Source organism: Lepisma saccharinum, chromosome 30 (assembly GCF_977018435.1).
Source record: "Lepisma saccharinum chromosome 30, izLepSacc3.1, whole genome shotgun sequence".
Classification (NCBI taxonomy): domain Eukaryota; kingdom Metazoa; phylum Arthropoda; class Insecta; order Zygentoma; family Lepismatidae; genus Lepisma; species Lepisma saccharinum.
The window spans coordinates 22,326,258-22,345,607 of NC_139258.1; the positions used below are offsets into that span (position 1 = coordinate 22,326,258).

Sequence of the window (19,350 nt, forward strand, 5' to 3'; positions counted from 1 at the left end):
TGGCAAAAAAAATGCTCGACATAGTGGTTGTAGGACACGCAAACATGCATACACACACAAATTTTTGTTTCAGTACTCAATGGTACGTTGTACTGGAACTTTTTCTCATGTGTGAATAAAAACATTACATGTTTACATGTATGGGCTCCAAAACTGGATGGGGGGGGGCAAGGTGCCAAAACTAGGGGGGGCAAAGACAGTTTATTTTCCTTTGTAGATAAGATTTAGCATAGTGTGGAAGCAAAAGTGGCGAAAATTGGGGGGGGGGGGTAACTGCCCCCCCCCTATTCGCTGCCACTGACAAAAGGAATATATATAGAAAAATATGTATGAACATATTATTATGTATTTAAAATGCAGTATAAATTTTGAGAAGCCCTTGTCGTTAATGTTGTATTAATATTATTTGTCTCTCCACCATATTGAGTTGTGAAGAGTATTGGAGCAATCCTTCCAAGAAATAAAAAGCACTCCATATATCTTAAAATAAACAATAAATAAATATCAATTGTTCTATAACTTAAAAATGTGCCATAAGCAGAAAATAATTATGACACTAACAGCATCAAATTTCCTACAAATTAACTGAAGAAATAAATTTAGACACCCATGGATTTTATGAATTTAATTCATTGACAAATATTAGTCAAGAGCCCCATATTTACGCAACCTGCAGGGTTATATATTATAACATTAACAGACACTTTCAACATTTTAGGGAGAATTCACACCGAAGCAACAAGCGTGAAGATACATGTGTCGCTTGAGGATTTCATCAATTGAACGCAGGTTTATGCAGCCTGTCATGCCGCTATGATATAAAACATTGCTGCTGATTGACTCGTTCCCAAGTGACATGTGTCACATGCCACTTCTTGCTTTGATGTGAATTCTCCCTAAGATAAACTAAAGCATTACTGAAATGTTCAAAATACTTACATGGTTTCTTAGTATATGTCTTAAGTTGTTTTTTTTTGTAACTAACTGACAGATGTTCTGTGTGCGAAGTCTTGTCACATGACAAAATTAGATGACCAATTGATTCCAAACACACCTGAGCTTAGTTTTTATTTTATACACCAGGTGGTGTAAAAGTCAGTTTGCCCAAATACATCACAATCAAGATGGCCAGCATGTGGTAGGAGTACCACAAGCTTCACAGCTATTGTTCAAACTGTCCTCCTTTGTTGACAACACAGAGTTGCAAATACAATGCAATATACATTTTCATCACTGATGACATCATATGCATCGACAATGGATTCTTTCTTGGCATCTACACTTGTCGGTTGTGAGGAGTACACCATGTCCTTAACCATTCCTCAGAAGTTGTGTGGAGAACATATGTGCAGTGGTGGATTACCAAATAGGCCCACTAGGCACGTGAGGGCGGCAGATCTTTTTTTCCAGAACATCATGAATAATAAAAAGTGTCTTACGTACACAGTGACAATTTAGACCTATGAAACCAATGTTTCAAATCAACGGTTTGCAACACTTTTGCTTCATACGAAAGAAACCTTGATGTATCGGATTTGTGTGTTATCAAGAAATGTTTCGTCTGCTCTGCCTCCTTCAGGCACCAATCAATTTGTAATCAATTTGTTTTTAACCCGTGCTGTGGCTTTTTATCTGCTGTGGCTTTTTATCGCTTACAATTACAATGCAAGCCGCCCAGCCTTTGTTGGTTTATTTTTGTAAATACATACCCCTTGATCTTCCACTAAGCGTTTGTTAATGGCCAGGCAGGAAAGAAGACTCATTGTTTGAAACTGGCATCTGTAACAATGCCAGTCTTAAAAAAAAATAAACACTGCTGATAAGTGGGTGAGTGAGTGCAGCTTTCATTTGGACCCCAACTAGTTTTTGTCTTACTGTATTCTCTGGCTGGTGTACTCAGTTTGTTGCTAGTGCGTTTGCGATTTGGTGGGTTTTTTTTTTATGCAGCAGGCAGTATGAAGCGAACAAAGTTAAGTGGGGCGGCTTATTGTAAACTTGCAAACGAAAAGCGTGAAAGAGAAGCAACCTTGGTACAGTGGACACGTTTTTTAGGCGAAAGGAACAAGTGATTTCCGAAAGCAGTTAAAAAATTGAAGTGGAAGCGGCTACATCGAATGAACTCCGTGAAACTCAAAATGTCGAAAATATTGTGGGTTTAGTGGAGGAAGAAAGTGCAAATTTCGTTAGTGACGATCCTGCCGAGTGGTGTCTGAATGAGTCTACAATTGACATTCTTCTAAGACGTAGAATTAATCAGAATGCTGAAAACGATTTTTCTAAATCACAAAGACTCATAGCAGGTAAGACAAGTTTTTTAAATAATAGTGTTTTTTTTTCATAAATTTGTAAATGACGAATCAATTTTGCGGAATTATTTGGTATATTCATGCAGCACTGGTGCCGTTTATTGTGCATCATGCAGGTTGTTCAAGGGCAAGACAAACATCGCAACTCACGGCATTTCAGACTGGAAAAACATTTCAAATATTCTAGCATCACACGAAGTGTGTGTTTCCAAATGTGGACATTGCATTAAGAATATTTTTGTGTACTGCTGTAACAAACTGTTCAGCTGAACGTTCGTTTTCGGCCCTAAAAAGACTGAAGACTTATCTCCGTTCAACCATGTGTAATAAAAGACTGAACGAGTTATCTATTCTCCACATCGAAGCACACATCTTGATTGATGAACACATCAAATTTCAAGAACTTTTACAAGAGTTTGCAGCAACCAAAGTGAGGCGGAAGCGGCTTCATTTATGACTGGTGAGTGGTGAATTTCATTTCTCAATACATTACATAATTTTAGGTATAGCACATACAGAAAATGAATTGTTTGTTATTGATTTTTATCCTTTGTTTTTTATTTCAGTATGTTCGCTAATTTTTATATTAGCCTGTAAAAACTGCAAATAAGTTACTACTTTTCTTTTGCGAAGGGCGAACATTAAGTTTGTGTCTAGGGGCGACGAGGAAGCTTAATCCGCCACTGCATATGTGGCTTTGCAGCACCTGACACAATACCAGCACAGCAAAAGACAAGACAGGACTTGCTCAAACAAAGCTCACCGACTGACTGACTCGCTCGCTATAAACAGGCAGAAGAAAAACAGATGCAGTGCTGCAGTGTCACCAACCCAACCATCAGTGAACACAAAATATCACTATCAGTGAACTCTTTAAACTCTTTTCATCATTATTTCCTCATTCTGTCATTAGTTCCATGAGCAAACCAACTTATGTGCCATGCTGCATACCATCCCCTACGGCTGAAAATATGAAACAGAAGAGGAAAAGCAGCACTAAGGTGGAATTTGCTCTCTCATCATTTTATAATTGATGACATTATTTGTTTACAAAACCACTGAACATTTTTTTACCACCAACTGCTGGCAACACTGCAGCCAGGCCACTGTGTTTGAAGGAGAGGAGAAAGAAGAGACAGAATTGGTCCAGGGTGGGGTGAGGGGTCAGAAATTTATGCCACTTCTACTCATGTAAGAGACCCTGTCATCCATCAAAGCTGTAACTTGGGTCCTAACTTTGGGGAGGGGGGCAGAATCCAACTTGGAGCTTAACTTTGGGGATCAGAATTAAAAAAAAAAATTGAAGCCAATAAAAATATCATCCAGGACTATTTTGATAAATAACTGTTACATTTGCAAAATCATAAAAATTACTCTTTACTTTGCTACTCAGGTTCCAGGAGGTAAAAAAAAGTAACATTACCATTAAATTTCCATAAACCTGAAAATTTTGAGAGGTAAGAGCACCTTTGCACCCCCCCCCCCCCCCAAGTTAGGCCTATGGCTGAGAAGAATGGATTATGCACTTCAGTACCTCCTCTTATTGTGCACAGACTTGCTGGAAACTTCTGCCCTTACAATAACTTACAAACGTACACAGAGAGAGATCATAAATGGGCTTACCCTATCACAAATGATGAAATTGTGGTGCCAATGAAAGCAAATGTCATTATGGCACCTAAGTTTCTGAAGAAATATTTCTGAAATATAAAAAAGTAAACATTAGTTTAAACATAAACCTACAGCAATCTAAAAAGACAAATTGCATATGTAGTAAATTTTAATTTATCCAATACAAAAACTAATGGCATGCAATTTCTGCTCCACTATAGGACATAGCATAGTAAAATACATTGTGTGCAAGGTTGAACTGATCAGTAAACAATTAATATGGTTTCTACATGAAGGAAAGGACAGAGACTACCTATATCTCATGTCATCCAGTGTCTCTGGCTTTCTGGTGTACAGATCATTTGTTCTTCACAGTTCCCCTAAGAGGTGTTAAATCAGGAGACCTGGGTGGATATTTGACACTTCTTACATTTCTCGAAAGAAAAATGGCTCACCATTTTGTGTACACTAATGCCTACTGCCTGGCATGCTGTAACAGACTTAAAACAACACAATGACTACATTCACTCACACCACACTCACCGCAGATAGTGCAGCTTCAAATACAAAAAGGTCCTATCAAGTAATTTTTAATAGTTTCTCTGTTATTCATATTTCAAGGGTGTAAACATTATTTTGAGACACCTTGTATATTGGACTGGACGAATACCCACACACACATTATACATAATGTTGCATGTTGCAAGCAATACATAATAACAAACATAAATAAATAAATACAAGCTATTAAAACCATAAGTTGATGGATCATTAGAACTAGACATTAAATTAGAACAATCAGCATATTTTGTTATAATTAAATTGTTGCTGTTCAAGAAAATAAAATAAAATACTTTTATAAAAAAATATTAGTCATCATTAACACATTTTGAAAGCTCAAATTATGAAAGAGATGCATATTTCAAGACACATTTCAAATGTAAACTGTTTGAATGATATCAGCATGTAACACATGTATAAACAAACAAAATTTGGCACACACTTACCCTCTTCAAACTATATCCAGCATGGAATATAATGGGAGGAAGAATGATATTGAAAAATATTTCCGGATCAAATGTGGCCTGCAAATGAAAATATAAGACATTAACATACCTAGAGACAAACCATTCCTCACACTTGTAAACATATTCTAAATAAACTAAATCAATTTTCATACACTGAAATAAAATTACACAGTGCCAGCCCTACGTGTATACGGGGCCTGGGGCAACAATATACGCAGAGGTCTCAAAAAATAGGATATTTTGATCTTTAGTCTGAAGTACAGGCATCCTACATAATCATAATATAAACATTATTGCAATTAATAACGAATTAATTTATATATTCGTATTGCTACCAAAGAGCAATAAGAAGAACACGTTGAAGGGTAAAATCAAGAATTATGGGTGCCTAATAAAAGTTTGTAAATTATTGTTTCTTCTTATTTCTGACATGCCACTGGTACAACATTATATTTAATTACAAAACTCTATCATAATTCTAGTTTCATTTTTCAGTGAATTTTGATGCTGTATGAATTTACATTGTCTCACATAAAATAATATTTTCACTACATGATTCCATTCTACATTAAACTAATATATGCATATAAACTATTTTTGATTGAAATATTTGAATGTGATTTCTATGTAGAACTTAGTTTAGACTATGATTTAGGTAGATTTTGTTATTTTAAAATATGTCAAAATAATCGATGATGTCGGAAAAAATCAGATTAGTTGCTTAAATGCATATGATTCATTTTATCTGGTGCAAGGCCTGGAGGGCCAGCTCTGCAATCACAGTACATTAAAACTAGTGGTGATATTTAATCGGCTGAAAAACTGTACATGAACAATGAAATATTAAAATCGGTGTAATTTTTACCTTACAGGATGAAACACTACACATTTGCACATCTAAGGAGAGATTATTTAACTAATAATAATTATTATATATATTATATTATAGATATATGTAATAAAGGGTGTTTCAAAAAGAATCACCGATTTCAAAAGGTTATATATTTTTTATTTATTAAACCAGGAACTTGGAATTGCTTTTAAAATACACAGCTACAGTATGAGAATTCGTCCCATACAGATATGAGCATGGCTGGAGTCACTGCTACCACTGCTGCTGTGATCCGATTTCGCAGTTCATCCACCATAGTCAAAAGTGGAAGCAAATGAACAGTGTCTTTAATGTACCCCCACAAGAAAAAATCACACACAGTGAGGAAGGGCAACCTAGGAGGCCATGAATGCAATTCCTCATCCATTGGACCCTTACGGCCTTATCCATCGTTGAGGAAGTGTGTTGTTCAAGAATCATCGAACATCCTGGTGCCAATGTGGTGGAGCTCCATCTTGTTGGAAAATGAAGTCATTGGAATCAAGCTGTAACTGTGGGAAAAGCCAGTTCTCACCATACTGTCGCCGAAATTCACTCTGAACTGTTGTAACAGATTCACACACTTCAAAGCACAGTACGCAGAAAGCTTTTTGTTGCGACGCCACCATGGGGGGGGGGGGGGCACTACTGCTACCTGCCAGGAATCATGTGAAACTCACGAATATCCTCTTCCTAACAGTACGTTGTTCGATGTGTTTTAGCAAACGGTTACCGAGTTAAATGACTTGGAAATTGGATGATTCTTTTTGGAACACAGTGTATATTAATTATTACATTATAACATATTATATAAAACATTGGTTAGTATATGCTTACATAGATTTTATGTATTATCTCTGGTGTTTGGGTAGCAAATCCATTTTTTCATCATAGATACTCTCCTATTTGGTTCCTATCATGGTATCAAAAATTATACCACATCGTGCTACAACGCCTGGGGTCCCACGTTGGAATCCTGGCCTGGCATGGATATTTGTGAGCGTCCATTCATAAATTTCATCACTCATCACCATCTTCGCAAATTAGCCAAAGTGGCACAAAAAACGAAGTAAAATAAAGGAAATCAATGAATCAAAATTATGCCAAGCTTGAGTGGAAGAAATGGTTCTGTATGGCCATTTCAGATAAGGCATTAATAAATAAAATAAATAAATAATTCTTCCAGTTTCCACTAACTGCAGCAATGAGGATGAAATAGCAGGAATCGAACCCAGAACCTTCAGCAGAAAGACTATTAGTATACGATTCACTACACATTGCTCTCAAAGTGACACCTTGACTAATAATTGGGGAATGGATTTTAAGGTGCAGCACCTTCCAAAAAATATAGCCGTTTTCATACAGATCATTTGAGATATGTATTTTAGGACATGAAATCAAATAAAATGAACATCATTTGTTCCACCATTTTGCACCTTTTCCTGAGATTAGCACATTTTCCCCTTTTTGCATCCTCTTTGATGCTTCAGCATCATTTTCCTTGCTTTTCTTTCATGTTTTGTTAAAAAATTGGACAGAAATATAAATGATTTTCACTCTTCTTGAGCAGCTACATAAAATTCTATAGTCTCATTTTGTAGAGCAGAACAAGAGCTATAAAATGGTATAATATAATCATTGCAGCCCCAATAGTTCCCAAGATAATGTAGCAAAATCCACGAGAGAAAACAAACTTCAACGAAACTTTTTTTTTTTGCACCTTTTTTAAAACATTTTCAGAATCATTTTTTCGCTTTTCTGACATAATTTTGCATAATTAAATGCATTCCCTACTAATAACAATGTAAAAGTAACACCTTCACAAAAAATTGAGGAGAATGCAGCAAATTTTCACTAGCCTAGAGGTGACAACACCTTAAGCCAATACTTTGTAGTGATTTCTGACTGCATACAAAGCAGAAAATCAGACCAGATAAAATCCATCACACACACACACACACACACACACACACACACACACACAAAAAAAAAAAAAAAAAAAGGTTTCCAACAATGATTGTAAACGTCCAGTTCCTCACCTTCAGGTCAATTTCATTCTCCTCTACAATGGCCACTTCTTCTCTAAAGATATATGCATATGTCTTGTTCGTTTTCCCTCCACGGTAGGGGTACTCCAGCCACAGGATGTCTGGAGGAGCTGACTGATTGTAACTGTTTCTTTTCTCTGCCACGACCGACATGTGCTCCACTGTGGAGATGCTCCCTGCATACCTGATGATGGCACCTACTATCAAGCCTGAAAATAAACAAAGAATAACAATAAGTTTTAACACATTCCATGACATTCTTAAACAATCAATTCATAGTGTTTCTATTACACAATTCTTCATTCTCTAAACATTAAAAATGGCACAAACTTACATCTTTATAAAATGCTACACAAGAAATACTGGGTGATCAGTTTGAGATGACAGAAAAGAAAACCTTGTTACACAAGAGGTTACTGTACGTATCTCCGAGCAGCTTGTTGTAATACACTATCTGGCCATTCGTCACCGGACACCTGGAACGAGTACTTTAATCCGGTTTCAGGCGTCCGTCAGTATCGTGTGGGGTCACCTTTCACAGCAAGTACAGCCGCAACCCTCTGAGGAAGACTGTCCACCAAATTGCGATAGGTTTCGATGGGAATCCTGCTCCATTCCTCTTGCAAAGCGGTGAACAACTCTTTAGTGTTTTTTGGGCGGTGTGGTTTGGCTCTCAACCGGCGCTCCAACTCGTCCCAAAGATGCTCAATCGGGTTGAGATCAGGACTTTGGGCGGGCCAATCAAGTTTTTGCACACCCATATCCTCGAACCACGTGTTGATCACACCTGCCGTATGACATGGGGTATTGTCGTGCTGAAACAGATAAGTACCACTACCGAATTGTGCCCACAATGTCGGTAGCGCAGAATTGTCCAGGATCGTTTGGTATGCATCTGCATTCATGTTTCCACGCACTAACACAAGAGGTCCAAGACCATACCAGGAGAAGCACAACCACACCATGATGCCACCTGATGGGGTGTCCGGTGACGAATGGCCAGATAGTGTATAAGCAGAAAGGATGAAGTTTCGAATGAGTGAAGTTTTACAGACTTCAGCCACATGGCGGCGCTAATGTGCATGGTAACAAAGGTGGTGATCACAGTACAACAGTGCACACAGTATGTCGTATGGTATGCGAAGTATTCGAGTATACTGCCGGCACGCAGCTGAAGACTGTAAACCTCCACTCATTCGAAACTTATATCCTTTGTGCTTATATTACAACAAGCTGCTCGGATATACATACATTAACCTCTTCTGTATAAAGGTTTACTTTTCTGACATCTCAAATGGATCACTCGGTATATAGATTTCGTTAAGTATGCAAAATAATGTAACTTGTAACTTCCCCCCCCAAAAAAAGAACATTTATTAATATTGCAATATCCTCAATTATCATAAGGAGCATGCTTTTTAATACTAACTTTAAAAAAGTTAATAACATATTTGATGCATTAAACATATTAAATAGCTGACTATATTTGTACATTAATATTAATAAATATTATATGAAGGGCTCGGGAGTAAAACATGGTGACATTGGACTCATTGAACGTTTCTGAAATTGGTAAACATAACATGAAAACTAATTATCTACAGTATAGCTTCTAATAACCTTTTTTTCTTAATAAACTCAATAATAACCAAAATTTCGCTTACCATGTTTAACTCCCGAGCCGTTCATATAGCATATGAAAGAATGAAATGAAGGGCTGGGTTTAAACATTGTAAGTGACATTTTGATCATTGTTGAATTTTTTAAGAATAAAGGTTAGAGGAACCTATCCTGTAGATAGCTGTAGATAAATTGTTTTTGTGCTGTGTTTTCCGAAGTCTTCTTGTTCTTTTCCATTCCCTTCTGCCATTAAGCGTTGGGTTCCATCATCCACTTCCTGTACACTTTTCGGTCCAAAGCTAGTTTTCAGACTTCCGGCATTGTTTTCCCTTTCTTCTTACCTATCTTTTCCACATACTCTTCCCATTGAACTCTTGGTCCTCCTCTTGCCTTCTGGTCTGGCCTCCAAAACCTGTCTAGGCTTGCGATCCTCCTCCATTCTTGTAACATGTCCAAACCATTGCAATGCCTTCCTCTCTATTGTTTCCAATAGTGGTTTATGCCGTAACTGATCTCTAATGGTGCTATTTCTAATCCTCTCTCTTCTAGTCTTTCCTACTACTTTACGTAGGTATCTTCGAACCCAAGATGAACATTTTGATGTGTGTGAATGAGAAAATTTGTTTTTTTATCTTTTTAGTGTGTTAATTACTGAAATATTTAGAAGTGAAAATGTAATGGAATTCGTATGTTATAGTAGTAATTGTATTTTGTCTGTTTTATTGTAGTAGATTTTGCGGGTTAAGTGGTAGAGCAGCCACAGGCTGAACTTCGCCCATGAATAAAGAAATTCTAAATTCTAAAATTCTAAAATCTTCGGTGCATGAAATCTGCTATTCTGTTTTGGTAATAATGTTAAGCTCTCTGTTCCATACAGCAACGTGGGAATGTAGATTGTCTTGTAAATCATCATCTTCGTTTGTTCACTTATTTCCTGTTTACCCATTAAAGTGTTGTTGAGTTGATGGTACACTTGGTTTGCCTTTTGTACCCTATTATTCACTTCTTCATCCATTCTTCCATCTGACGATATGATTGTTCCTAGGTATGTGTATCTATTTACTTGTTCCAGCTGCTGCTCTTTCCACTGTATATTTAGGGGTGCAGGTTCTCTTTCTTTTGTCACCACCATCACTTTACTCTTATCTATGTTCATTTCTTTGTCTTCTATTGTACTTGCCCATTCAATTACCGCCTTCTGTAACTCTTCTCTATTCCTAGCCACCAGTGTTCAAGGAGTCCAATGAAAATTGCATGCCAAGCAATTATATGCAAAATTGGAGTATTACTCTTACTTTGTAATTCAATAATTACCAAAATATCACCGTTTTACTACCAAGCTGCCCTTCAAATATCAATGATAAGTATTTCTCCCTTGTAGCCAAATGGTGCAAATAGCCCCAGGCTTAATTCGTGTTGGGGTCCCAAAATTTCGGTGTTGACATGGCATTGTGAGAACAATTGGTAAGCCACTTGAAAAAGATAATCCAGTCTCGAAAGCCATAAAAAAAAACACCAAACGGACTTAATATGTTGACCATGAATCACCCAATGAAAAAGCCACTTGACAGGCTCTCAAAGGGTTGTTGTGCAATGGGGTTCAATTTAGTTTCACATCATAAATATTTAAATTAAATTAACCTCATTGCAATTTTGCTTCCACATGCTTCCACAGTACCTCAGCAGGACACACTGAACTTACACAAGTAACATCTATGAATATTTCATGTGGTTCCTGATTATTGTGTCAAGAACCGATAGTAATATTCTAACTACCCTTCTATCTAAACTTTGTGCTGTGAGTATTGTGAACTGTTTATCTTTTGTTAATCTTGATGTGCATTAGACCCCATTACTGAAGTACTCTCAGCAGGGCTATTTATAACAATCTGTGAAATCTTACTTCCAATATTTTTAAAGACCGTACCTTAACAGCAACTGAACATTTTGAACTACAACCCCATTATTATTTCAGAAGGCTATAACATGGAGAATTGTAAACAGGTTTCTCTTTTGAACAACAACAAACAAGACTGTTTCTGTTAATAAACAAATTATACAACCTTCAGCATATGTGACAAAATTATGGTTGGTTATGGAAGTATTGTATTTTGCATTCGCAGGATCAGGGTGCGAAATCATTTAGACTGGTGAGGGTGAGAAAGATCTTAATCTAAAAAAAACCTCCCCTCACAAACATACATATAAATTGTACGATATACATATTTATAATGTTATTAAAAGTAAAAAATACTAAATTAAAAATATATTATTATTATTATTATTAATTACACAAAAAGAAATAAATTTGTTAATTTTATATATACATATATCAGATATTTTATAGCAAACTATTCCTTTACTAACTGGTTAAAGATGTAATAACTTATGAAATAGTTGACGTGGTTTTATTATGTGTAAGTGTTTATTTAGTTCTTGCTTTATGTTAATATAAATCAATTAGATTTCATAGTTGTTATTGTTTTGCATTATTGTTTTACTTCTATTGTGAGTATTGATGTAGATTTGTTAATGATCTCTTGAGAGAGAAAAAGCATTGAACACTAACAACTACACTAATTTGTGTATGTATTCCATATTATTCTTAGTACAGTATATTTGAAATTAAAAGTAATTGCTTATCTTTTGTTTGTTGTAACAAAAACTCTCCCCCCCGGGAATTTTTGGTGGGGGGATTTTTGAGACTAAGATTGTTGGTGGGGGGGAATCCCCCCAGGATTTAGCACCCTGCCCAGTATTACAAATCAATGACTTTAAAATGTTTCAGTTTCTGAAAGTCTTTGAACCAATAGGATTTTCTTTTCCTATTTTTTCTCATTTGCTTCATGGTCACCCGACCTAAACCCATTAGACTTCGCCCTCTGGGGTATTCTGAAGGTACAGGTGTATGCGGTGAAAATCAGAAATCTGGATCACTTTCGTGATCTTTGCGCATCTTTGGACCTAAAAATGTTGTGTCGAATCATGGGGAACGGGGTCAAACGTCTCCAGCTGTGGGTGGAAAATGATGTAGAACACGTTTTGTACCGGTATATTATATTAAAACAAGTATTTGTAAAAATTTTCATTTTTGCCATTGGTTCCAGACTTCATGAACACCCTGTATCAAATTTTAGTGCGTTTCTGCCTGCCTACTTGACAGCTTAGAGTCTAGTCTAGAAATACAGCTTCTAGGTTTTTTTTTAGTTTTAAGTCCACGTTATGCACAAATGGGCCTGGACACGCTTTACAGTGGAATCCGAACAATTGGGCATCGTACCTTGCACCCCTTGATTACAAGGCTTTATCAAGACGCCATCGGTGATACCCCTAGGCTCCACAGGGGAGCATCACGATGTTAACTCCGGACTTCCACATATATACGTCGAGTCATTTACGTCATTGATTGACGACTTATTACGAAGGGGATAGCGGGGGATCTCCCTCCTCCTTAATCCGCCTCTCGCTACGCCTTTGGCAAATCAATTTGCCCAGTTCCCTACATACGCAACAAGAATCGCTCCAAGCAGGCGACAAAAGGTCGCCGCAGGACGGCTTAGTTTCCATGGCGACCGGAAGACAAGCTCGACCTACGCAGCGTGTTGTCGGCGTCCGCCAGCAATGATATATGTTTACCGCCTGACATCGATACACCATATAATTCCACACTGTGTGCAGACGTGTTTCTTGGCTGTCTCGCATTATGTCAGATTCAAAGGTCGCGGGAAGCATCGATCCGAGGGTGATGAAATATGTACGCCAAGCAAAGTCGGTTTCCAAGGGCGTCAGAACTGGGAGGGAAGTGCCTCCCCCCAACACAACCCAGGAAAAATATATTATGCACGGTTGTATTCAAGAAAGGGGAGTGGCTGCCTCTGTTTTTCTAACTGCGTGCCCCTTAATCGATACCATCATTCATTCGTCGGCGCGATTACCTTAAGGGAAAGAAAGCAACAAAAATAATAAAAATATTAATCGGATAGCTACTCAAAGTGAACTTTAACAAAAATGCAAAAGGTAAAAATAATAGTTTTATAATAAAAGTTAATTGGTACTACACAGAGATAAACTTTTTTTGGAATAACCAAAAATTAAGTTCACCTGTTGAAGGTGGTATTAACAAGAGGTGCGGGTAGATGGCGTTGAACGTGTGGGGTGGGATCCATAGTTCAGTGTTGCCACTAACTTTTTCTGATTATATAAGCATGACTAATTGTTTTTAAAAAAAGTTGGATTTGTGTAAAAAAATAATAATAATTAAATTAATTCTGGATAACTAGAGGCACATATTTTTGGAAAATAAAGCAAAATTTCGGTACTAAAACAGTCAATTTCGGGTAAATAAAATAAAATTTCGGTGTTATAGCGGTGAAACAGTGGATCAAAAGCAGTATATAAAGTGACATTTTAGTTTTAAAATTGTGAACATAATCCCAAATTTGATTTAAAAACTGCACTTATTACAATAATAAACATAATCCTTCTAATAGCACATTTATGTAGTTAACAGAGTATTAAATTTATTCCTGTATAAAGAGGTCCACTCTTGCTTCTCAAATATTTACAGCAGAATTCAACAATTTCCGTGAATTGCATAACTCACAGGATAATTCTGACTTCAGAAAGTGTCGCGTCGGTCAATAAACTCTAAATTTCGTGTATAAGAGTGTATTTCGCATCATTTCGTGACAAAACCGGGTAGGAAAATGCACGCCTTTCAGAAACATTAAAAATTAACATTAGAATGTTTTATTTCACATTTCGTGTTTTCGTCAAAAACGAAGTATGCATGCCCCTATGCATAACATATCGTATTAAGTATATTACAAAATCATGTAGCAAGTTAAGAGATTACTGTTACTTTGATATCTTGGTGTAGGTATTAAATAAATACGTATCTTAGCAGTAACACTTAAAAGTATTTTTTTAAAAATAAGACTATTATTTTTCTGCTTGAAACTGTAAATATATAAAATAGTAATGTTTTTCTTTTACTGGGTGGAAAGTACGGGGCGTCAAAAATCCATCTTGCCCGGATGAAAACAGACATTTTTTACGTCAATATCGCTTGCGAATAATATGTTTTTGTACTATATAGTATCCGATCGTGACTTTTGGCCAGTGATGTGCGTCTACGCGTAAACAACGATAGTCTACATTATACACGTAGATGACGTAATCTATGTAAATAACATGGCGAAAGGTGATAACTTAGCGAAGGGCGCGGTGGAATTAAAAGAAAATTATACTGCGTATCAGTTGCTGATGTGTGAAGGGAACTTTTCATACTCTTTCTTCCAAATTCGAACAATTTCTCACCTAGGAAGAAACCAAATATAGGAAATAATCTAGTGTTTTATGGGAAAAAGACCACTCTTACCTCACTGCCATCTGTTGTTGCTTTTTGCATACTATTTATCTTCCTCCATAGTTGATAATAGAAGAGAAGATAATTTTTGTTGTAAATAGGATTCTTTTCATTTCGTTAGGAACCAATACAGTTGAAAATGTCACTTTCCTTTCATGAAACCCTTGAAAATTAATTCTAATGCACTTTAGATTGTCTATGTAGTCTATGTAAACTACAACCCAATGTAATCTACGCATAGATTATGTAGACAACGCATGTAGACGTAAACTTATAGTCTACGGCACATCACTGCTTTTGGCCCACGGTGTACTTAAATGTAACTTCATATTAACTGTTCTTACATCTGCGTTCATTCACTAGACAGTACAGAAAGGTTTAAGTGGTGGGATTGACATGTAGACGGCAGGAACAAAGCTTTGATATTTCCGTGTATCCGCAAGGATCTTCACTTGGCTAGCAGCTTAGAAATTCGCCTACACCTTGCATGGTGGCTTCCCGTACCGACAGCAACGGATGTGTTACGGATTACAAAGAGCCCGACATTCGTGTAAACTGTCAAGGAAACCGGCTACACACTTCCTGCTTCAACATGAAAGGGCATTCCATCCGAATAATATAAGCGACTTTACGACCGCTCACACAGAAGCATGTAAATAACAAAGAAATACACGTCACGTACGAGGGCGTCAGTAAGTAGGTCACAAACGTTTATTAATGATAATTAGGGCTAGGATTTTGATGCAAATGCATCTTTTTTTGGTAAGGCAGAAACGTTGCGTAAGTAGATAGGAACGTGTTTTACACGTAAGTGAATAAATTGGGATGCCTTTGTTAGGGCATTTTTTTTTTTTGCATTTTTTGACCCTTTTGGAGTAAAGGTCATTTTTTAAACTTTTTAAATCGTTTGTCATTTTTCGGCCTTTTAAAAGTCATCTTATGCATTTTTCTACATTTTGGTGAAAGAAGGGCATTTTACATGCAAATGTAACCCCTTGAAGGAGAGAGGTCCCCGACTCTCGTCTCATTGCCTTCAGCGCAGTTCTGAACGACTGTGTGTGAAGAAACAAAGAAATTCTGTGCAGTATTGTTGATACAAGCTGTTGTGTAACAATTAGATTCTCTTGTCCGAAAACTGACAATCATTCACGTTTGAAAATTTGTACCGTTGTGTACTGAAACTCATTACTTAAAGCGTAAAAGATGACAAAAAGTGAACTTTCTTACTTGTACCACCGTACGCAATGAACATGTGTTGTGATATATCAAATTCGTAATTTGAATTTCTCTTGGGAGTTTATAAATTTGTTCTACAAATCTTTCTGAATTTTTATGTCACTTTTCTAAGTTTATGGGGCATTTTCTTGCATGTATTGGGTTGGTGCGAATGAAATGTCCGGCCCATGTGCGTCATTGCCAAAAGCCAAAAAAATCAAAACTACAATACCTGGTTAATCAAAATAGTCGCCGTCTGCAGGCACACACTTTTGCCATCGCTCAGCCAACAATTGGATTCCATGGCGAAAGAAGTCTGGAGTCTGCGACGCGAAGAACTCCTCAACGGCATGTTGCACCGCCCGATCATCAGCGGAGGTCTTCCCTATCAGGAAGTGATCGAGATGCCGGAAGATATGGTAGTCACTGGGAGGGAGGTAGGGAGAATATGCTGGATGAAGAAGGGTTTCATATTGCAACTCATGGAGAGCCTGCACCGTCCTTTGCGCGACATGTGGCGAGCATTGTCGTGCAACATGAGGACACCATGTCTGTGGAACATTTCTGGATGCTTGCGGAGAAGTTTGCGGTACATTTCATGGAGTTCCGCACTGTAACGATCTGCATTGATGGATTCACCTCGTCTGAGAAAGACATTATGGATCACACCCACCATAGACCACCATACCAGCAACAACACCTTCCGTGGGTGGAGAGGTGGTTTCGGAAACCGTCCTGGACGTTGATCACGATCCAACCATTGTCCTGATCGTTTACGATTGTCATAGCAGATCCATTTTTCATCTGAAGTGACAATCCGATGCAGGAAACCATTCCCAGTTATTCCTTACACTCAGAGAACTGCACACCTCCAGACGGCGAGTCTTGTTGGCCGGTGTCAAATCATGTGGTACCCATGAGTCCAACTTTTTCACTTTGCCGATTGCACGGAGCCGCCGAACGGCAGTGGTATGGTGTATGCCTAACTCGTCTGCAATGGCACGAACACTTTTCCGAGGGTCCGCTTCCACGGCGTTCCTGAGGAGCTCATCCGAACATGATGTTGGCCACGGGGCTCATTTTGCAATGCTGTATCACCGGAACGAAATTTAACAAACCAGCAGCGAATGGTGCGTTCATTTGCCATTCCTGGCCCAAATGCACTGTTAATGTTTTTGGCGGCTTGCTGAGCAGAATGTCCCAGTTTCAAGTCGTAAAGAAAAATCACTCGCAATTGTGTGTTCTCCATGGTGCACTTTCAGACGACCCTGTTCAGCAACACACTGCCTCCTGACTGTCTGGGTGCTCCAGCCTGTTTGCTGGACATATACAGAGTTTATGACGTTAGACCCGTGACCTCAGTCAATCCCTGTGTTGTTGTGTTTCCCACCAGACGTCAAAGCGGACATTTTAATTCGCACCAACCCAATATTAGGTCATAAATGCATCTTTTAAAGGTAATTTTTTTGGCAATTTTAAGGTCATCAAAATCCTAGCCCTAATGATAAAAAACTAAGTGAGATACTGACTTCAAAACAGTTTTATTTTTCAACATAATCTCCATCAACATTGATACACTTATCCCATCGCTTTATCAGTGACTAAAAACCTGCCACATAAAAGTCTTTGGGCTGCTGTCCCAGCCACAGTCGCACCTCATCTTCAACATCTTTACCATCCGCGAAACGTTCGCGCACACCTTTCGAAAATTCAAACGACCATACATCATGCTGTATAGCCTACAGCATGATACACGAGAACACCCTATTGCAGTTGCTACGCTGCGCATCACCACTCGCCTATCAGCTAGAATCATCTCCTCCACCCATACCATCTTCACATACAGTCCTCGAACACGGTTGCCATTTTTAAACTGAGCTGTCTGCGCGTGCATCTAGCGACTGCTGACTGAATATCATGAAGTTGGATTGTGCTGCTCCTAATGACACCTTTATAAACTACTCACTACTATTTCAGCTATCCCACATCAGTTTGTTACCTACTTACTGACTTCCCCTCGTATAATTGTTTTCAAATAATAGCAAAAATCCACTGCAACTGTTTGGCAAGTCATCGTAGAGGCAAATCGGTTGACTGATTCATTGAATAGTTTATTTTACGTCTGCCACTTCTGGCTAATCGCGACGATGAGGATGAGTGATGATATGAAATTAATGAAGGTACACTCACAAATAACACCCATGCTTAGGCCGGGATTCGAACCCGGGACACCTATAGAGTCAAATCGAACTGATTTAAGATAAATCTGAGAAGGAAGGGGGTTGAACTGGTGAAAAACACAGCTATTTTCTTCAGCAATATTAACTACAAAGGAAGTTGCACCCCAATAAGGTCCTTCAGCTGTAGATGCAGAGTTCCATAAGTTACACCAAAACGCACGAATCAAAATAAAGTCAAATTCCTCGTGAACCTCGTGGAAACTCTTTTATTTTATCCTCTTTACGAACCACTATGCGAAAGTGTTAGTCGCAGTGTTTCATATATGGCAGGGTTGTTAAGGTCCAGGAAACAAATTCTAATGGGTTCTATTCCGCTGCAGGACCGGAACCTTTTTTCTCACACAATTTCAATTCGGTACAAATTGTGTATTGTTTCATTGGGAAAAGGTTCCTGGACCGTATTAAATTGATCTTGGACCGTATTAAATTCACTCGGAAAAAAGGTTCCTGGACCGAATTGAAATACTTTACAGATAAAAAGGTCCTTTACGGTCCAGAACCCTTTTACGCTTGCTGATTTTCTCTCCTGGACCGGAATTGAATTTATTTACAATTCCCAGCCCTTCAACAACCCTGGTTTATTGAAAAGTTTCCACGTGGCGTTCAATGGGGCACCAGTCCTTCTAGAAGAAATTAACTCTGCTGCAGACGTTCGAGCTCATTTTAATCACACAGTTAAGGCACACCTATCTTCTGTGTTGCTTCAATTCATATGGCTCCATGTTCAAATTATATTGTATTTTCCTGACTAGTGCAGTTTGAAACAAACATGCCCGTGCATTGTCTGGAGGTAGCAGACGATTTTTCACGGAGCAAGCCTGCCTTCCAGTGGCGCGTTTCGTGCGTGAACCAACCTCACGCATCGTACAATCGATGTTAGGAACGTCATAAGGAACTTTACAGTCTTCACGAGAGGACTTAAGGAGCGTTCAATTTTCATAACTCGTGTGAAGCGTTCAAATTCGTGTGCATATCAAAACGCGCCCTATGAGTTTTAATGCGCATATTTTAAAGGCTGTTATGATTACTTGCATATTTTGCTA

General features: G+C 37.9%; 1 protein-coding gene across 9 annotated transcripts in view; it reads right to left on the reverse strand.

Annotated features, from left to right (window-relative positions):
- Nhe3 (Na[+]/H[+] hydrogen exchanger 3) overlaps positions 1 to 19,350 on the reverse strand; it is a 219,157-nt gene that overhangs the window by 142,495 nt on the left and 57,312 nt on the right. For all 9 annotated transcript variants that reach the window (XR_014441004.1, XM_083115382.1, XM_083115380.1 and 6 more), the window contains exons 2-4: positions 7,856 to 8,073; positions 4,925 to 5,002; positions 3,930 to 4,006 (exon numbers count right to left, since the gene is read on the reverse strand). Coding sequence is in view for 8 of the 9 variants with exons in the window: in XM_083115382.1 (XP_082971508.1) it covers positions 3,930 to 4,006; positions 4,925 to 5,002; positions 7,856 to 8,073 (373 nt within the window). In the remaining variant the exon portion in view is untranslated. The remainder of the gene's footprint in view (positions 1 to 3,929; positions 4,007 to 4,924; positions 5,003 to 7,855; positions 8,074 to 19,350) is intronic.